The 21,005-nt window shown below is 45.5% G+C and overlaps 2 protein-coding genes and 2 long non-coding RNA genes across 35 annotated transcripts; 1 reads left to right on the top strand and 3 right to left on the bottom strand.

Moving 5' to 3' along the window:
- The first annotated feature begins 268 nt into the window (after positions 1–268).
- LOC136509242 (uncharacterized) lies at positions 269–3,117 on the top strand. The gene is made up of 2 exons (XM_066504065.1): positions 269–1,107; positions 2,853–3,117. The coding sequence occupies exons 1-2, from the start codon at positions 310–312 to the stop codon at positions 2,898–2,900; spliced, it is 846 nt and encodes a 281-aa protein (XP_066360162.1). The 5' UTR covers positions 269–309; the 3' UTR covers positions 2,901–3,117.
- A 932-nt stretch (positions 3,118–4,049) lies between these two features.
- LOC136509206 (uncharacterized) lies at positions 4,050–9,881 on the bottom strand. Of its 25 annotated transcripts, none has more exons than XR_010772260.1 (11): positions 9,513–9,872; positions 9,366–9,392; positions 8,952–9,092; positions 8,790–8,877; positions 7,831–7,917; positions 6,268–6,978; positions 6,024–6,122; positions 5,901–5,948; positions 5,296–5,601; positions 4,596–4,674; positions 4,252–4,464 (listed from the first exon to the last, which is right to left on the bottom strand). It is a non-coding gene; the product is annotated as an uncharacterized lncRNA (long non-coding RNA). The 25 variants fall into 25 exon arrangements; XR_010772263.1 differs by having other exon boundaries at positions 4,252–4,461; XR_010772267.1 differs by having other exon boundaries at positions 5,480–5,601; positions 9,513–9,871.
- A 1,983-nt stretch (positions 9,882–11,864) lies between these two features.
- On the bottom strand, positions 11,865–15,270 carry LOC136508726 (uncharacterized). 8 transcript variants are annotated; one of them, XR_010772095.1, is made up of 7 exons: positions 14,544–15,270; positions 14,296–14,434; positions 13,727–13,832; positions 13,402–13,540; positions 12,887–12,925; positions 12,453–12,505; positions 11,865–12,252 (listed from the first exon to the last, which is right to left on the bottom strand). It is a non-coding gene; the product is annotated as an uncharacterized lncRNA (long non-coding RNA). The 8 variants fall into 8 exon arrangements; XR_010772099.1 differs by having other exon boundaries at positions 11,865–12,248; XR_010772097.1 differs by lacking the exon at positions 13,402–13,540.
- Positions 15,271–16,140: 870 nt separating this feature from the next.
- LOC136506882 (uncharacterized) lies at positions 16,141–20,154 on the bottom strand. Its single transcript, XM_066501775.1, has 4 exons — positions 20,030–20,154; positions 19,043–19,259; positions 16,577–16,793; positions 16,141–16,468 (listed from the first exon to the last, which is right to left on the bottom strand). Exons 1-4 carry the CDS (start codon positions 20,152–20,154, stop codon positions 16,335–16,337), a joined length of 693 nt encoding a protein of 230 aa, XP_066357872.1. The 3' UTR covers positions 16,141–16,334.
- Positions 20,155–21,005: the final 851 nt, after the last annotated feature.

Below are 21,005 nucleotides of genomic sequence, written 5' to 3'. Positions count from 1 at the left end.
TCAAGGACCGTGCGGAGGGGCTGTGCGGGAGGAAGAAACGGTTGAGGCATGACGACCTTTCCCTATGCGGGTCCCATCTATCGATCCAGTGCTCGGTTCTACCCATTGCGGACTAGTTAACAGATGCAGTCATGTCGTTCCGTAGTACCGAGCCCGGTTCGATACGCTATAGCTGCTCTAAGTCTCGAAGGAATTTCGTGTGGTCAGTCCTATATTTTAAAAGGGATACGAACTGAGTCTTAAATCCTGCGAGGCTGAGTGCTAGATATTGAAATTTCTTCGCGCGCAGTAGCCATCTCCTCGAATCCGATGGCCGTCGGCGACAGCGCCACCGCCACTCCGGCGGTGGCCAAGCTCTCCATCTCCGGCGCGGCCCTGGCCGCGCTCCTACACCGCTGCGCGGCCGCCGCCGGCGACTGCGACGGCCTCCTCTTCGGCCGCGCCGCGCACCTGCCCGCGCCGCCGGCCGCCCTCTCCGACTACGACGACGCCGCGGCGGCGGCCCCTCCCACCCCCGCGCTCTCCATCTCCGTCTCAGGCCACTGCTCCCTCTCCCAGCCCTCCTCCCTCTCCGACTCCCTCGGCCGCTTCCATCCCCCCTCCTCATCCTCCCCCATCATCGGCTTCTTCTCCTCCCGCCGCCGCACCGCGCTCCGCCCCTCCATGCGCGAGGCCGCGCTCGCCCACTCTCTCTCCGAAACCCTATCCGCCGCCCATCCGCTCCTCCTCATCCTCGTCTCCCCCTCCGCCTCCCCCAACCACTCCACCCACTCCTACGACTACCGCGCCTTCCTCCTCCTCGTCCCGGCCTCGCTCGCCGTCGTCAACGTCGGGCCCGGATTCCGGGACCAGTACCACGCCTTCACCGCCGAGTCGCCTATGCCCTGGCTGCCGTCGGCTCCGGCGCCTGGGCACGCTCACACCATCGGGGAGCAGAAGGCGGTGGATGAAATGGTGGACGGGTTTGGGGTCGCGAGGCTGCAGGGGGTCCTCGGCGCTGCGGCGGGGCAGGCGGCCGAGATGGATGAGATGTACGCAGGGATGCTCAGGAAGCTGGAGAAGCTCGCCAGGGAGGTGGAGAAGAGCAATCTCCGTGTGCTCGAGCAGGTCTGGTTTTCCAATCCTGTGATTTCCGTCTGCACTATTGATGTTCATCATAGCTTTCGATTCAACATGCACAACTGTGCTTCTGTGTGATCGATTGGCTTAATAATTGGTTAAACTGCCTAGTGCTAGAATTGTCCATTGTTAGATAGAGAGACTGAATTTGTAGCAGTTGCATTGTGGATATTTTGTCAACACTCAACATGGGAAACTTAGATAAGCCTTGCATAGCGGGATAGGGGGGCAGCTAAACTGCCTAGTGCTAGAATTTGTCTTGTAACATTAGATTCGACCATTTAACAGAATGCAGCTATTTTGGTTCCACTCAGCATTCACCATAGGTTGCCTTAATTCTCCCATGCACTTCTTGTTTTGAACCAAGCTGCATGCATTAGTATAGAACTATCCAGTAACGGGATAAGAGGCACTTGTACAGTTGCAGTATCTATTAGATAGCTCTTCATTTTTTAAGTGAAAACTGTTAGAATTTTGATGATCTACAAAGCCAAAACAGTTGGGTATAGCAGGCCTGCAACTATTGTACTATTGATTAATTGTATTTGGCAAGAGACGTTACCAACTAAAAAGTTGGTGAGGATGGGAGGAGAGGAACCAAGAATATCAATTCCAACATGCCATTAATGGATGACACAAAATGGTGTTTCGAATTCCTTAGTTGCTTAGGCCTGTTTGAACATTATTACAACAGTTGGATAGCGACTATAATCTATATCTACAGTTGACTAAAGCCCTAAATTGGCATTTCATACTGATTGCTTCCGTTTAACAGTTACCTGAATATTCAAGGCAGATTGCATGAACTCTTGTGTGCCTTCCTTGTTTCAAACCAATCACGTGCATTGTAATGGAAGTTTCTGGTAACAAGCTAAGGAACACTACCTATTAGTCAACTCCTGTATTTTTTCCCCTTTTGGTGAGGAATAACTCTTGGAATCTTGGTAGTTTATTAAGTCATATCAAATGGGCACTGGGGGCTTGTAATTGCTTTATTATTGATTGAAAGGGGGAAAGCAAATCTCAATTCTAGTATGCCCAACATGAATGATGCAAAATGCAGCAGTGCCAGCCCACCTGTGGACTGTGGTGTAGAGATCATCTGATAGGGCTTACCGTCCTAGAGGGACTTCCATTGTTGGAAAATGGGATGATGGCTTATGTCGGGAAACACCATAAAAATGTTTGGTGAGGTTGTGGTGATTGGGGTTTTGCAAAAACAACTCTTGTGAAGTTTTAGGTTTTCTGCTTTTCTTCATGACAAACAAATGCAGTAGATGGTGAGTTGAAGAACAGAGATCGATGAAAATGATAAAGGCCCATCTATATAGTTTCAGACTCGTACTTGTTTCTATTTGGTTGGTTTGCTACATATGAGGAGCATTGTTTCCATTTTGTGATTTGGTACCCTGTAAAAATTACACCATGAGCTGGGGCTTCTTAGGGCCTATCTGTCAGCTGCTAAATTCCTGAACTACCATAAGTGCTTGCTCTCTGTTATACTTTGTCATTAAAATGACTTGGTCTGAAAACTGAAAAGATTAATCCTTTGCTGCATAAAAAAGTTGGAGCCCTTATCCTCTGATCAGTTTTTTATTTATGCCCCCCTTCCCCAGTTATTATTGAGTGAATAATGGACATCTGCTCATCAGTTATATGTCTTTTGATTCCATTCTTGAATTGCTTTCTGAAGTCAACTCCCTTATCTTTTGTTCTTGTTATTTTGTATGTAGGAGAAGAGGAACCTGCTGCTGAGGTATAAATATGCGGGAATGGAATAGGACCAAAGTGTTTTTGGTCTTAGCAATTTGTGTATGCTGATGACTGAGTTAAAGGGTTTTTTTTATCAAACCTTTTCTTAGTGTGTCATGCGGATTTGTAATGACCTGAATGTTCATTAGTAGTTCCAAGTCATGCTCCTGTTTTGGTAATATTATTTTTCATGTGCCATGTATTGTTTTGTTACTAACTGCTATTATTAGTCTGAAGATGTCTGTACCTAGGGATGAAAACGAATAGGATAAATCCCGTAACATCCCGTACTGTTTACCGCTTTTATCCGGACCATTTTCGTATTTGCGGGAAAATGCAGTAACGGGATGGGAGAGGATGTTTCCCGCCTGTTTCTAGCCGTTTTCATCCTTATCTGTACCATATCTTTTTTGAATTTTGACAGAAAATGGTTGGAACACTGCCCTTCTTATAAGACAATGGATAATAATTACCTGGACACAGTCTGGTAGAGTATCCTGTTGGAAAGTTATGTTGATAAACAGTTATTGGGACTGATTCAGGTTAAGGTTCTTAGGAACAGCATGAACCATGCAGTCCAAAAAGCTGCAGTTTACTGCTCTCCTAGTACAGTAGCCAGTGCATGTCGATCTCTCCATTTGCACGCCAGGATACCTGGTGCTGATCAAGACACTCTTCTTGAAAAACATCTGTCGATTTTGCTCCTTGCACATGTTCCACCATATATAAAGAATGGACTGCTTTCAGTTTCCAGTGATCCCTGGGCTTCTCCACCTTAGGCTTCTTACTAAAACCATTACGCTGCTGCACCTGTGGCCTGTGCTGGACTTAGTGTGTTGCCGTTTGTTCATCAACTAGTAGAAAGCGCGCGCCCTTGCGCGCGTGGACGAAGAAAGCGTGGCAGGGATAGAAGAAAGCACAAGCCCGTCATATTAGTTCGGAAAAGTTTGAAAATCCACAATTTTTTACAACTATTTTGTGCTAAACTAAACTAAGCCTGAAAAGATTTATGAAACTATTAAAACAAATTATGTTTTTAGTTTTTTTATGCACAACCCAAAATTTCCAATTCTGGGGTGTGACATCCAACAACATATTTTATAGGGAGGAGGGTCAGTTAAAAGCGATTAAAAAGGAGAAATAGCAGGCTATCAGAAAAAAAAAAGTTTTCAAAAGGCTTTGAACAAATTAATCGCAGGAACTACCATATCATCATGTGTTACAACGGGATTACATGAAGAAACAAAATGGATTACCTCTTTTAGAAGCCTAAAATATTGTCTAAATATATGGACATCTTTTCTTTTGAGATAATCATGACAGCAAAATGTAATACGTGGATGCATGAGCAGGCTTCAATCTGTAGACACATTAACGTATCAAGCTGCTAGCTATAACCATCCTAAGCAATGGATAGAGCTGGTCGAGTTACTGTATTTGAACAAACAAATAGACTGCAATTCAAGCAATAGAAAATACAGTATTGAAGGGGAAGAAATCAGTATGCTGTAGGCCAGCAGGAACACAATTTCTCTGTGGCTGCAAACTAACTACAAATAAGGGAATGGGGTCGTAAGCTTCAACATGAATCTGCTGAAAAATGGAAAACACATAGCATAATGTACTCCTATCAAGTTTAGAGACGGTTAACTAATTTAGTTAAGAGTTGAAGAAGAAGGTACACGACATGGAAACTCTGGCCCTCCTGCCTGGGAGCTCTTTACCTGGTTGTTTGTTTTCCCAGACCGTGCATGCTTGTGGGAGCTAAAGGGCCTCCATTGGCATGCCTCACCCTCAACGCTGCTGTAACCAATGACACCAGAAATCCCTTCAATTCACAGATAATGGCCAAACATAAAAGGATAATGGGGAAAGATGTAAATCAATCCACATATATGACCCCTTTTAGAAGCCTAAAACATTGTGTGAAAATAAGGACATCATCTTTTCTTTTGAGGTAATCATGACAGCAAAATCCAATATGTGGATGCATGAGCAGGATTCAGTTTGTAGGCAGTTATTCTTCATTTTTTTGGCATTAGAATTAATGAAATTTTTTTGACATCACCTGGGCAGCTGAAACAAGGCACCTAAATCAAAATTGTGTCTGCCACAAAAATATTCTTCTTTGAATCGTGAGTTCAGGTAATTAAAATCCTACTTCTCTGAATGGCGTACACCATTCAAAGAACAATAAGATTCCATCTTTGCAAAATATGAGCATTCATATCCAAAAAAAATAGATAAGCTCTGAAATTGTTGAGCTAACCATTTTGAAAATAAGAATAATGTATGCCTTAGCCTATGAGGTTCTATATATATAGATTGAATCCACCACATGGCTGTGCACAACATTTCCAAATAATCAAAATCTATTTTAATGATTTCAGCTAGTTTAATTTTGAGGGGCAGAAAGACCGTAACTCATTGTAGTAGGGGGAAAAGCACTAAAGCACTAAGTAAATAGGTAGCAGCAAAATGTGTAAGCATGCCGATCAAACGTCGTTTTTGCTGCAGCGATAGGACAGGTGCTAGATCACATCCATGAGCACAAAATCGATGCACAGATGCATACATTCAATAGCAATTAGATGAACTGGAGCCCCACCTAGTCAAGCGAACCCCTCTTCAACAGCAGAGAGGACCCCAAGAGGATTCCATGCGGCGACTGCAGTGCCATGTCCAGCGTCTGCACGCGCTGCACCACCGTGGCTGTACTTCTATCGCAGTCTACACAGTTGCACATATGCTAAGTGGTCATCATTATAAACCCTGCAGTAAAAGTAATCTAAAAAGGAGAATGACAGTAGACATGTACAGAGGTTACAAAGACAATGATGATTTGGCAGGGAAGGAAGTTGGTATATTCACAAAGAGAAAACAAAAACTATTTGATTGCCTTGCTTAACCAAAACACCTGATGTGGTATTGCGAAACTGAAGGACATTTTAGTAGTCAATCTGAATACTCCACATGAGCACAATTAGGAGAGATGGAGAGGAAATCGTAAGAAATGTTGTGAGCTGTACCTTGAGGAGCACAGGAAGCACCATGATGGCAATCTTCACACACCGTTGCTGCAATAGATAGGGCTAAGGTCAATAGGATTGAAATCAGCAGCAGCAATATACATCTAAGTAGATACTATGAACCTGGAACTAATCAATGCACCACAGGATCGATCCCCTGGTGCAGCCGCCGCGTGCAGCCAGAGCAGGAAGCCCCGGCACCGCGAGGAACCTCCACGCGCTCTGGGATAGGGGAGTCAGCAGGGAGAAGGAGAGTGAGAGGGAGAGAGAGAGAGAGAGAGAGAGAGAGAGATAGAGAGAGAGAGAGAGAGAGAGAGAGAGAGAGAGAGAGAGAGAGAGAGAGAGAGTGAGAGGAAGAGGTAGGCACCTAGGGTTTCATGGAGCACGGGAGAAGACGGCCGGCGGGACGATGCCGCATCGGGGGCAGCCGCGCCAGCGACCACCTCCACTACAGGAATGCGTAACCTCTTCTTTTTGCTGGATTGTTAATGGGAATGGAAAATCGAACCTTATTTTTTTGCGCTGCATGCTGTGAGAACCACTGAATGGGTTGTATAGGGTATTGCAAATGCTGAATCTTCAGCCATCACAGCGAGAGGACATCTGAACTTGTCTGCACAGAATGCATTTGCGTATACGAAATTGATGGACATTAAAGCGAATAGAATCAAGTCCAATTAGTGGAAGCAGCAACATGTGAAATCTGTAGTCAATCGAAACAAATGGAATAAGCATAATTAGATGGCTGCCTACACAACGCACGTGGCTAAGAGGCCCATAAAGATATATTGTAATGGTAACTATGATAGTAACTGTAAGGAGGAGGAGAATGTAACCTGAGCAAAATCTTATTTGAAATTCGATGGCCCCATAAATAAGAGGACGCATATATGCAATCTGAAATTGAACAGAAACAGTTGTAATGGAAGGTTGATAATGCTGGAAACAATAACATACATTTATCGCTAGTGCATCTATGAAGAGACCAAAGCTTGGAGGGGTCGATCTGCATGAAGTTTTGACGGTTGTAGAACAATTGGACTTCATATATTTTAATTGCCTCTTATTTCATCCCAACCTGTAAAAGATAACCATGAAACTTGTTTAGTGTTAGCTATCTGGGTAGCATGAAAACTATGGAGAAATAATAGCTATGGAAGAGCTGCTCTTTTTAGCATCCTGACATGCCACTTACAGTCTATTAAATTTGTACAAAAGATAACAAAGTTTCTCAGGGATCGCTATTTTGTTTCCACTAATTAAAACTATAGGCAAATAACAGTTATGAAGAAGGTGCTCTTTTTAGAACCCTGACAGGCACCTACAACGGTTTTGAGGCTTGTGAATAAAAAATTTAATATAACAGGAACATAGCACTGAATCTGTATATCCACATGAAGGAAGGGGCAAAGGGCTGTTGCCCATGTCCGGGGCATATCTCGGGAGTTAAAAGCACACGGAGATAAAACCTGACCAAATCGATTCGTTGTCCAACACCGATATTGAAACTCAGCAATCATTTATTTTGGTAGCACTAAAACTATAGACAAATAATAGTTACGAAGAGCTGATCTTTTTTACCATCCTGACATGGCACTTACAACGGAATAGTTTTTTGAGCATTGTGAAAAAAAACTAAAATATAACAGCAACATAGTACTGAATTTGTATAACCACATGGAGAAAGGGGCAAGGGGCTGCTGGCCATGTCCAGAACACTTTCGGGAGTTAAAACCATGCAGAGATAAAACCTGACCAAATCAAGTTTTTGTCCAACACAGATATAGAAACTCAGCGACTTTTTAGAGCTGTGAACTTTCACAAACTCTTGAAAACCAAACGGCCATGGAGGCGACTACATCAAGAATCTGGACACAGGAATGGACATATAAAAACACCACAGAATCATACTGTATCTTCTACCACTTACCAAACTCGTAGACGTAAATAGATAGGTTTCGCATCCGAGAGTCATGTACTCATAACCCAAAGGAACAAGGCTATCATAGCAACAGACCTGCAAATGAATCCAAACAGTACCTATGTGCTGCATCAGAGCATGTCCAATGATTTTACAGCTTGAAGCAATTTCATCCATTCAAGCAGTGAATATTCAGTTCATAGTGGGAATTTATGAAACGTTCTCATTTTTACATCGTTCCTAGAAAGTGGCAGTTTGCATGACATACTACCGATTTCAAAGTAATGTACAAACCCAGGGAAAGATTTCCATCTCCACAAAACGTCTATATGGTAAAAAAAATTAGTTGAGTTAATTAAAATATTCGCAATTGTCTAGAGATAGTGGGAGTTTCAAAGTATTCGCAATTGTCTAGAGATAGTGATATGTCCTTCAAACTACAGACTTTTTATGCAGTACATGTATATGCATTTCTAAAAAAGTATATTATGCCCTTTTTCAGAGGCTCTGGGAAAAAAAACTCATGCATAGTGCTAACCTGCTATGCCCTACCAATACAAATTAGCTATTTCTATTAGAGGATCTGTAGCAGTATTAGAGGATGATTAAACACAAACCTCGATTGGATCTCATTCTAAATTTCTATGACAAAACCCCAATAGCCTTTTAACAGAGCCACTATTATGGAACCTGCAGTTAATTCATTTTTTCACTGACATGCTGTCATCACCTATTTAGACCTTAACATGACAGTGGTATATATTACTATCTTATATCTGGACAACAATAGTGTAGGCTATATAAGTGCATGCCCAATTAAGCTCATGCATTTTACCTAGTGCATTGCGAAGGCAGGTTGATAATACATATCCAAGGTTAGATATATATGTCAAATCGTGTGGCAAAAAACCAGCCAATGTGCCTACAGGTGCGTAATTTTTATGTGGAAGTCTCTCAAGAACACATACTTTGCTCAATGCACCGTCTACTAAAGGAAGCACTGCCATCAGATGGCTAGAGAATGTAGCAGCCTCTGACCTCCAGGTGGCCATATTCCTGGAAATCAAATAATTTTAGCAAAAATATAGCTAATGGATTTGTAACATAAAATAGAAGTAAAAGGACTATACATTTCACGTTGCCCACAATTTACTTTTGTTCTAGGTAGACCTTCCTGCTCCTGTATCTTTGCATTGCGCAATAATATAGGACCAAAATTTGTTCCCTAACGGGTTTGTGGTCCATGCACTCCCAATCATGTCTATTGTAGCCTGAAAGGAATGACGCCAAGTCCATTGTAATCAATAGGTAGCTAACAAATGAAGCTAGCAACACATGGAACAGGTTTTCATAGTTCACACTAAATTAAGAGCTTCCTCAACTTGCAGCTCAGGCAACAGTTCTGATGACAACATTACAGCTTGTACTGCAATATCCATACTGACCAGATAAGGATCGTGCCGCAACACTAATAGCAAATAACTGAACAAACCAATGACAGTAGGCAAAATGAAAATACTAAACTGCACTGGACCAGATAGTACCTTTTGGTTGGGCTATTTCCTTTGTGTCTATTTGTCTCAAAATAACCAGGCGTCCAAATGATTCCGAATAAATTTATGTTAGTCACAAAATCAAAAGTAAGAGTAAAGCTAATAAAGAAAGACAACATCGAGAACCAAGAGTATCACCTGACACAGCATGATGTGGTTCCCCATCCAATTCTGATTTTCTGGTTCATCCAAAAAAGGAGATTCCCAAAGCAGGGGTCGGACTATGGCCCAGCCGACCGCAGGCAGCACGGGCCTAACCAGCCGTTCACAGCGCACCGGCGGACGTGGGTCTACAGGCAAACACAGGCATTCGCTGCAGGCTGGGTACCGTGGCATAGCGCGACAGTCGACCCCCGCGGCCCCGCCCGCTGGAATTTGGGAACACAACAACAGGAGGCAGGAGGAGTGTTGCTGCCTGCGACAGTCCGTTAGACAAGGGAGGAGAAGAGAGTGAGGTACCGGCAGACCAAGCCGCCGAGCTGAGACACCGCGGCCGCCACCACCACCGACAACGAAGAGAAAGTTAGGGTTGAGGGAAGACGTGCCGGCAGGGGCCGGCTGGAACCACGCACGGCACCGCGCACCCATCCGCTGGGCTGGGCACCATCGAGAGGGAGGGAGGCGGAGCGAGAGAGGAGGCAGAGGCAGACGCAGCGAGTCGCGCTACGCGGCGCTGGAGGCCAGGGGAGCCGTCGGCCGGCACTGACTGGCACGGCACCACGTCGCGAGAGAGGGAGAGGGCGCACCAGTAGCGAGGGGACGTAGCGACGACGAGCGGCGATAGGACGGAGCGGTGGCGATGAAGCACATACAAGGTGGATCGGAGGAGAGGGAGGAAGAATGGCGGCGATGCCGATCGGGCAGAAACCGAGGCGGAAGAAAAGGACGACGGGAGAAGCAGAGGCAAAAGCCGCACAACACTGAGGGAATTTGAGAAAAGCAGATGAAAGCCACGAAGGAGCTGCAGAAGCCGCTTCCAGCCGAATCCGCTCCGGACAACCGCGGCCACACGATCGAAGATCTGACGGCTGAAAATAATTCGGGCGACGTGGCCGGTGTCTCCTTCTTGGAGTCCTTGCGGGCTTGTCTAGGTAAACTAGTGGAAGGCGCGCGCCATTGCGCGCGTTCGTAGGGATAGGTAAGTTCACACTATGCTTAAGCTCAGTGCAAATTTGGTTTATACTTGTTGGGCTATGGCATGAAGGCATTTGTATTGGCTGAAGAACTGTCTTTTTCTTTTCTCTTAATTAGTGCGAACCACAAGATGAATTGGAATTGAATGCAAAGAATAAATATCACAGTCAGTTTGTCAGATCGTTTTGTGAAGTCATATGTTTGTTCTTCCAATTGGAAGCTGGACAGTAGCAATCTAAAACTGCAGCAGAAATGGCATTGTCCTATCTGACAAACGCAGCACCTTGCCGTATGTGCTGACCCTTGGTGTCTACCTCTGAACCTACAATATCACCCGACATGGCCTACTCCTATATACGTATATAAGAAGAATACATTGACAGTCAGTCTACACATATCGACAAAGGGAAACTACACAAGAAAATCAATGTTGACTATGAAAAGGCATAACAACTGTTATAAGTACCTGAATCTGAATCACGCTGGAAGCCAAAAAAAAAGAGTCACTATAGAAAAAATGGAGCAACCTTTTTGTAACCATGAAGTGGCATACCTTTCGGATCGTAAGGTACATAAAAAAACACAAACAATTAGAGTACATAAAGCTGGTGTCAATGAAATGAGCGACGTGCCAAATTTTTAAAAAATGGGAGGTTCTGTATAGAAGCATATATGGGTGAATTCCGTTTATACGTCACAAGAAGGAAAAATGAAAAGTAGTATGACTATGATTATAGAGTGCACAGATAAGAGAGAAGTCAACATTGGATGAGAAATCAAATAGATAGATTGATGGGAAAATATTGTAGTGCTATAATAAATTTGTAAGAAGAGCATGTATATTAGCTATAAAAAAAACAACAGGAAGTAAATACTTAAGTTGCGGGCTAAACTTCACATCAGCTATACAAACTACAGAGAAACTGAAATGGCAAGTGTAGACCATGGAACATATATATGTTGCATTGGAAATTTCAAAGACGAACTAAATAAATTTACCATCAATTTCGTAGAGTAGACTATGTAAATATAACATTTGCTCTACGTGATCCTAGCAAGTTCATCATTCATAATACCAGAAAAAGTTTTAGAGGCAACCATGCATATTCAGTCTCCAGACGGGTGTTTTTTTTCGCACCACAATTAAATAGGAAAGCACATCTACACTGAGAACAACAACCATAGAAATCAAAATCCCCAAATCTTAGTGAATCCCTAACCGTAAAGCAAAGAAATAAGACCATTTACTTACACTTGTGGACCACAAACGGACCGGTGGCAGGGTGCAGCACCATGGCCACAGCCACGCCGATGCGCCGTCGTCGCAGGGGGCGGCCACCGCCTGTGCCGCTGGCCTGCCGATGCGTGCCGCCTCGCGCTACCGTCGCGCCGCAGGGCCCACGTCCGTACGGCAACCGCGCCACTGCCGTCGTCGCACCGCGCGCGTGAGGAGGGAGAGAGGGAGAAAAGGAGAGGGGAAGTGGAGAGGCGGAGGCGCCAGCGCGGCCGGTGTCCTCCGGCGTTGCTGTGGCATCAAGAGAGACGGAGAGAGCGAGAGAAGGTCCTTTTTTTTGCCGATGCGAGGGGGAGACAGGAGATATTTCGTGGAGATGTGGCTAGGGTTTTTCTAGCGACGTGGTCGGCTGATGGCCAAGTGAAGGAAGCAGCGGAGGTGGACCAATAGAAGAGGCTGGAGCTGACGGCTGGACCAATCAGGGATTTGGGGGCGACGTGTCTGGGCTGGCTGCCCAGGAGGCCCCAGCCGAATAGAGGGTTAGATGAGGCACTCAAAAAATTGTGACATGGTATGTTTATGGAAGAATCATTGAAAAACTCAAATTGGCAGAGCACTTGTCCATGAAAAGGATCATGGCACTATATGTAAGATTAATAAAAAGAAATGAGCATGTACTATGAGAACCTAACATCAAAGAAACAGGATACCTTAGAATGAGCTACAAATATCATCAACCCGAGATCCTGATAAGGGAAAAAACCTGCATATCAGCAGCCATGAATAGGATCAGGCCACTATATCTAGTCCAGGGAACACAATTGTTAATGCACCATTTAATGGTACAAAATTGATGGAAATGCATACCACTTTTTATCTGTACAGGTACCTTTAGTTACCTAATAGAAAGCTGAGGTAGAACCATAATGCAATTATTCCATAGAAGCACACACACGTTTCATTTCAGGATTTTTCAATTTGATACCGACAAAACCTCCAGCACCACCTTGCTCTAAAAAAGCTACACCCTGAATTCTCTTTAGCCCCAACGTATTAAAGGCATATAATAATTAATGGAGGATATGACAACTGTAGCATTAGGAGGGAAGACATTCAGAGATCTAGAAAAAAGATTCATAGATACCTGAGGTCTCCATCAGCTTCCTCACTGGCTCTTGTTTCTCTGAAAAAATAGAGTGTATCACCATGTTAACAAATTACTGGAAGCAAGATACAAGGCTAGCTTATGTAAACTTAAAATGTAATCTTCTCAGAAGAGGCATTATAAAAAAATAGCAGATCAACCAGATGAAGCAATACTCTGTACAATAAATCGACATTAGCAGTTAAGCAGTGTCATGAAGAGGGAGCTTCAAATTTAAGTGTGAGTAAGCACAAGAAACACAATATTTTAGTGAATGTACAAAGCATCATTGATTTTGTTCTTTTGATCCCAAGTTTGCAATGGATAAATTGCTTGTTAATGTGGTAAGCAAATCTAGAACTACCAATGGAAATTCAAGACTTGTACTATCATACTATGAATCTCTAATATGTGTGTAGCAGAACTTTGAAACAAGCAAGAGATAGAAGACAATACATTTATTTTTATGTATGAAAATAGAGAACAGTGGATTCTAAATGGATGCAAAGAAGTACCTGATCAGCACTCAGCTTTCAGTTTTAAACAGGAAAAAGTAGATAAGCATCTTACAATGGATGCAACGATTCAAGGTAAAACGGATAGGATCAACCATGACTGATAACTTCCTTTGTGTAGAGTCATGGGAATTAGGAACTGAAAAAAGCAAATGCAAATACGATACCTGTATTCGGAATTCCATAATAGTACAAATTTGTTACACAAGCTACGGAGTGCATAGATAATATTGGCCTAGCTACAACTGATGTTTTCCTGGTAGATTGCAGCCACCGAAATCCTACTACTCCCGATGACTAAAACACTGAAAGGAGATGCAGCTACCAGGTTCAGCGGATTGAACTTGTTGTCCAAACTCAGTCAGCAGCTATCTGGCGGTCGGAGGAATAGCACACGCTGCATTGCAGCTAGACTGAGAAACCAAAGCAGCCTGCCAACTATTGCTTCTCAATAAGTTTCGGAACAGTACATAAGCCTGCTGACTAAACAACTCTCAAATCCACCAAAAAAAAAAACAAACCAATAAAAGGTGGGAAAATTAGATAAGGACAATGAGTAGGTAACTGTTGCGGGGAAGAAGTCACGGTTCTGAAAATTAGAAGAGTGCTGCTTTTGCTATTGCTGTGTATGTGAAAACCATTGTTTGAAAAGCACAATAGTATGCAGTGTACAAACGGAGGCTGTCAAAAATTCACCAGGAATGGGTTCAAACCCAATTTGATTCTAATAAAACTCGAACACACCAAATCAGTCAAACATTAAGAACGGAACTCACCGAAAATACGGTGAATTCTAGAAAAAGAAAAACACAAGAAGGAAAGATCTCCCGTGATCATTGCTGTAAAAGTTAGACATAATTTATGATGTAATCATCAGATATTGTAGATCATCACCTGATCATGTTGTAGGAGTATCTGGCCATATACATAGAAAATTACAGATTGGACAAAAGCACAAGAAAGTCATCAGCTTATATGTTTCCTCAAAAGAACTGATTGGTCAGTACCTCGTTTCTCTATCAGCGTGTTCCTCCTATAATCCGCAAAAAACGGAGAAGATTCAGTTCGAATCACCAAGAATCGAAGAGGATTCGAATGGAATCCTCGAGACCAAAGAGGAAAGGGACAAAGGTGAAAAATACCCCTCAAATAATTTCATCTGTGGTGTGCAGCAGGAAGAGCACGAGGGGAGGCAGAAAAATGGAGCCTCACCAATAAGTATCTGGAACGGAGGAAGGGGAAGATGGGCGAGAGAGGAATAGCCGGGAAAGCGACGAGGTGGTCCTTGTTGGTCTGCTCGTGTTGGAGCCGTCGCGCGCTCCGCCCAGTTGCCCCAAAGCCGCGCTCACCGACGTGGCCCGCCAAAGGGCGCACCGGCCCTGCGCCGCCCCATGGCCACGCATGGAGGGCGCACGCTTGCCCACGCCACCGCACGTCCGCGTCGCTACGCTACGGTGCGCGCTCGCACCGGGTAGGGTGCTCGCCCCGTACCGCGCCTTCGGCACCACACGGAGAGGGAGAGGAAGAAGGAGAGGGGTAGGGGAAGAAGATGGTGATGCACCGCCATACAAAGTTGGCAAACTTGGCCGCCGTTGCTGCCGGCGAGAAAGACGCAGCTAGGGTTTCGTCGAGCGGGCGCGGACCGCATGCAGCGCAGGGGGGCCGGCGAGGAAGAAGAGGCAGCTAGGTTTCGTCACGGCCGCCGGCGAGGAAGAAGAGGCAGACAAGGCTGGGCGGAGGAGGAGGAGGCACGGGAGGAGGAGGGCGGCGCCCGCCGTCTCGCCCGGCGCAGTCGGCCCTGTGGCCGCCGCTTCGGGAGAAATCGAGACGGAGAGGAAGAGAAGAGACGTGTTTTTTTTGGGAAGTGGAAGGTGAGATATATATTTGCTTAGCAGGCGCGGCTTGTCTGGGTAAATTCGAAGAAGCTGGAGAGGACGACGGGAAGCTGCTCCGGAAGAGAATCAGCTTCAAGAGATCTAGGCCATCGATTCGAAAATCTGACGGAGGAAAAAAATTCGAGCGACGTGGCCGGTGTCTCCTTCTTGGAGTCCTTGTGGGCTTGTCTAGGTAAATTCCTGCACAAAGCTGCACTTTTGATAGCAGGGGCATTGAAACTCCAACCTTATGGAGCCTTCATTACCATATTTTTAGCTGACTAAACAGTCTAAACTGCACTGCCTATCTACCTCGCATAGATGAGTTGTGAGATACTGACTACTGTTTTAAGATTTTCTTTCTCTTTTTTGCTTGTGTTGTGGAGTTTGTGCTGTGTTTGTAATTTCCCCTGGATCCGTTACTGCTATTTGTGGCCTTGTGTTAGTGGTGAATTATGGAAAGCATTGTTGTGCCTCTTATCATTTGGTAGATGATGGTTGTTTCAGGTTTGCAGGGGGGTACTCTGGTATAAAATCTATCGTCGTATCGGAGGGCTCCCATATTAAGAGTTGATAATAATGTGCATAGGATGAGACTGATAGGGGGATCGATCATTAAGAACGGTGTGAAAGTGCGTGTAGCAGTGATGTAAGATGGTGCGAAACCATTCCATTGAACCAGCCCACATGATGCTCAAGGGGTGTTCAAATTTCTGAATGTAATAGCCTATTAGCTTTCAGTCTTGTTTCACAGGTCGTGCATGCTCAACTTGTAAATTTGGTTAATTTGTATTTATATGCATCGGCACTAACAACACAATATTGGACACTCTGAATGCTAGCTGTCCACAAGTGGCCAGAAGTCTACCAAATAGTACAGTGCAGGCTTTGTATTGAGAAACAAATCTTTTCTAGCATAAATTAAGGGTCCTCTCACACGGAATAAAACTGAAGCAAACTTCCTACTGCATTACACCATGGAGGGTAGGATTCTGAGCACAGAAGAAAAAACGCATCATTCACATAAACTTAACAGAAGTGAATAACAAGGTCTTCTCACTAAATGAAATCCCAATCACGCTCTTCTTCGTCACTATCCTCTGGATAAAGAATAGTGTTGTGCCCAGCAATGAAGCTACCGCAATTAGGATGTATAAGATCTTTTGCCCGAAATTGACACCCTTTGCAGCGAGCTTAAAAAACAGACATGAAAAATAAACATATAATGTTAGAGCATATATAGTGTCCTAATATAGAATATTGAAGGAGATGTGAAGATGAGCAAATGTGAAGGTACGTACCTTGGTCATTCTTTTTTGATGGATTGCAGTCATCCTCCCCCAAAGGCTTGCAGAGATACACATCTTTCTCGTCTCTGAGATTATGATGCACTTCAGCAAAAAACATTGTATGTTTACCATCGAGCCCTTTCACTAAAAAGTTGAGATGCAAATACCCTTTACAAAATTCACCAATAATGTTTCTATGTTTCACTTCCACGAATTCAAGATCGGTAGGCTGCAATGTAATAATAATATAAAAATGATGTTAATATAACAGGTCCACTTCAAATAAATGGTAAAATGCGTTTCAGCTAGGGAGCTAGCTTAAATAATGAGCTAAATCAATGGTCTGACCTACAAAAGGATAAAAATAAACCGCATGTCAATTTTCTGAAAACTGAATAAGAATAGTAGTAGAATACCTAACTACTATGAGTTAGTTTCATCCATTCTGAAACACATAAGTATAGCAATTATATTAAATAACATAGTAGCATAGTCGATGAAGAATAACCAGAACACTGATGAAAAGTAGTATGGATTGGTTTAGATATTAGTAACTATAGTAAAAACTACTACTACATGCCCATTCTTTTTTTTTTGAGAACTTTCGGGGGGATTAAGCCATCCCCACCTACTTTTTCATTCCATAGATACCCGAGGGGGGACCCCCGGTTGGTGGAAAGGCATGGCGCCAATCCAAAACAAACAAACACATAGAGGTACAACGGGGGAGAGAGAGAGATTACAACAACAACACACAGCAATACCAGCAACATTCTAGCAGGAGAAAGGAGAGACGAAATGATAACCCTAGGGTAAGCCTAGACGGCAGTCGTAAATCGCTAACTGAATCGCCGATTTGCACCACCACCGAGCAACATACTCGCCGTTTTCACCGAAGCCTTTGTGCCCTGCACCACTCCTCGTAGCTACGCCACTCCGCTGCTGCCCTCCACCTTAGAAGCGAAATGTGGAATGGGAATGAACAGTGAAATGGGGACTAAGAGCGGTGATGAACATGCAAGCCCAAGATCACCGGACACGACAACCTCCTTTATGCTGATGGTGACACCTCCAATGCATCCGGGCCCACGTACCGCCATTCAACGCCGTCCACGGGGAGGAAGCCGTGAAGGGGAATGGCGGCAACGGTGGAATCTCCACCCGGCATATGATTTGTGGCACCATCAAGGAGAGTGTCGACGGAGCAGCAGAGGCAGACACTCAACGGAGCGACGGCAGCATCTACTAGCCAGGCCGGTCTTACTTTGGAGGGGAAGGGGGTAGAGAGGAAGGATGGCTCAAGGTGGCATTACGGCAAGGATGGCCGCATGCAACGACGCCTTCAGCAAGGAAGTGACGTCCGCAGACGCCACCGTCGTAGGCCGGGGCGGGTAGGGCTTCCACCCAAGAGGCCACAGCATGCGCGGCAAAACGGAACCTTCGGCAGCGCCTCCAAGGAGGTAGATGGCGCAGACTGCGCCACCGCTGCCGGCCAGCAAGAAGCATGGCAAAGTTTTCACCCAGGTTTGTCCGACGCCGGCGCACCGCCCAGACGACACAGCACGCAGCCCCGCCGCTAGCAAGCCCGCGGCCAAACTTCGCGCACCGCGTCGCTGTTGGACCCCTGCAGAGAACTCGGAGAGGAACGCGGCACATTGCCCCACCGCCGGCATGCCCGCGGCCGAACTGCGCGCCCCATCCCACTTCGCAGCAGGTCTGGACGAGCCGGTGCTGCAGAGCCGAGCAACTAGGCGTGGAGGAGGGGGAGGGACGCCGCACTCTGGCTGAGCCACCTACGCCTCCATAGCCGCGACGCTTGGTGAAGAAGACCTGGGGGCTCCACCTGGCGGCCGCCGCATCTGCATTCGCCGCCCCCCGGCAGCACCGGATCCGGGGTAGGGGACGCTGGATCCGGGTCCAGAGGAAGCGTTGGCCATGGGGCGACCTTGTCCCGCGCCTGCATGCCAAAGGCGCTGGACGGGAGGTCATCGATCGACGCCACTGACAGGGCGGGGAGGAAGGGGACCAACGCGCTACCCGCGCACGGCGTGGTGCGCCGCGAGCCGGCCGCCCCGCTCCCGGCATCCGCTCCCGTCCGACCGGCGCGCTCCGGACTGGTCCCAGGACGAGCCACACGCGTCTCTGCTGGCCGGTCCGCTGCTCCATCGCGCCAACCGCCGAGTCGGACGCCCGCGACATCCTCGGCGCGCGCGTACGCCGCGGCACGCGTCCACGCCAGCACCACCCCCGCTTGCTCGCTGCGCACCGGATCCGGGGCGGGGCCCGACGGATCTAGAGCTAGAGGGCTCGGATCTGGAGCGTGGGGGTCGCCGCCGGCCAACCTCTCAACAATGGAGGAGGAGGGGAGGTGGAAGGGAGAGGATCTTGAAATCAAAATGGAATAGCAATATGCCAAACACGTACTACAATAGTATAAGAATAACCAGAACGCTAATTATTGATTGATGTGGGTGTGACCTGCATGTTATTTTGCTTGGTATAGACTTCCAATGCTATCACCGAGCTCTTACGATCATGTTCTTTTCTTTCCTCCTCACTAGGCTTAATCGAAGAAAAAGGGAAGTAGCTGTAGTCATGACTGAGAGCCTCAACACAAGCGTCATGAAGATCATGGACAGTAAATTCTGATTCCCTAGGAGTGGGGTCATTCCAACTCTCCAACCTTATGTCAAGACTGCATGAGAAAAAATATAAAAATGAAATAACTATCAGTTTAAGCGCAGTATATAGCAGCAAAAAATGTTAAACGACATGATTATTGCGTGGGTGCATATACAATATAATATATAGGTTCGCGGTCCAACTACAGAGTCAAGCAACAAAATTGTAGTGATTAGAAGATGCTAGCTGTCATGTTTAATGCTATTGTTGCAGGCCAAGGAGTAAGTTCAATTTGCCAGAGAGTTGAACCTCATCAGTTGAGTACAAACTTACTCGTATCAGTACAAATCGAGAGATCGCTGTAGTGATGCAACCTACATATACAGCTAATAAAGAATTTAAGCCCTGCAAATCAGATGTACATCATTTTTTTCCCTAGAAATTATTATGAAAATACTCGACATCAAGGATATTTATTTGATACCATAAGTATTGATACTTTTTTTAGCTCTCAAAAATCGAAGATACTAAATTTTGACACTGTGCTAAAACTGAATTTTTTTCTAGGACGGAAGGAGTACATCCAAAAACAACCGAACAAGCATGACAACAATTTCGTCTAACGTAATACTTCCTCCTATTCTAAATTATAAAATTGTTTCGCTTTTGTCTTGAAATAATCGTTCCGATTTTTAGATACCTATATACTTTTTTTTTATTATGTACGTGCTATATATGTGGCCCAAATCTTATACATAGAAAAGCCATAGCAAAATATAATTTAGAAGAGAGGAATGAAGTAACAAAAATAAGATAAGATGGTGGATGATACTGTATACGTACCCGCCGGAAAAGTCAGTAGGCCAAAGTTTTTTACTTTGCGGTCGCGGAACACCGTCCCAACGGTTTTTAACGAAATAACGAGGTACGCCGTCGTGTTGGGAGCTGCTCCTGCTGGGCGACGACATGCCGGCTGCGCTGGGCTCACCGGCGGGGCAAAAAGCTAGGGAGTTCACGGCGTGGCAACGAGCGAGGGCTGCTGCTCTCGAATTCGGCGAATCGATCCGCCGCGGGAGCTGGGTTAAGGACTTAAGGTTATGGATCTGACGTCGAGACTCGAGAGGGTTGGTGTGTGTACTATGTGGAATTCCGTACTATGTCTGTGTGGGGCATCCAGGCCAGAGCGCGGCCCGCTCCGCCGAGTCCATGTCCGGGTCCGATTAGATTCGATCCGTTTGGGCCGTGCTTTTATTTCCTTCCTGGGTTGGGTATTTATATTTGGAAAAGTCCACGTTAATTACATCATATGGGTGAGTCCTCAGGTGTATCATGTATGGAGAGCATATTTTGTTTTAGTTGTTCTAGATTCAACTTTAATTTGACCGTGCCGCGCCTCTTGATATGGAGCTTGAAAAGAACAGCGGAAACCAGCATGGCAACAACCAACTCCAAGCGTTGGCAAAACAATCGCATGCATATAACTTTGTTGCTGCGTGGGCAAACCGCAAGCTGCTCAACAGTCTCGAGACTCGAGAGAGAGTGCGGAGTATATATAGTTGAGTGCTCCGGCTTCTCCTCCGTCGACCTGAGCTCCAGCCCAGAATGTAATGGCTGCCGTCCGTCCGCGGAGGAGAATCCGGCGAACATCGGCGTGGTTGGCATATAAACGGCGAATTTATCAGGAAGCGTGGTCTGCTGGGTTTGGTCGCCGGGCAGCAAGGCACTACATACCCTGACAGCGACCATGGCTTGCCTGCTGTCAAACTACAACCACACCTTACGTAGGCTATATATCCACTGGTGAAGCTCAGCCATGGAA

Source organism: Miscanthus floridulus, chromosome 15, assembly GCF_019320115.1.
Source record: "Miscanthus floridulus cultivar M001 chromosome 15, ASM1932011v1, whole genome shotgun sequence".
In the NCBI taxonomy this organism is placed as follows: Eukaryota; Viridiplantae; Streptophyta; class Magnoliopsida; order Poales; family Poaceae; genus Miscanthus; species Miscanthus floridulus.
Note: the sequence above shows the minus strand (reverse complement) of the source record. Positions and strands in the feature narration are given on the sequence as shown.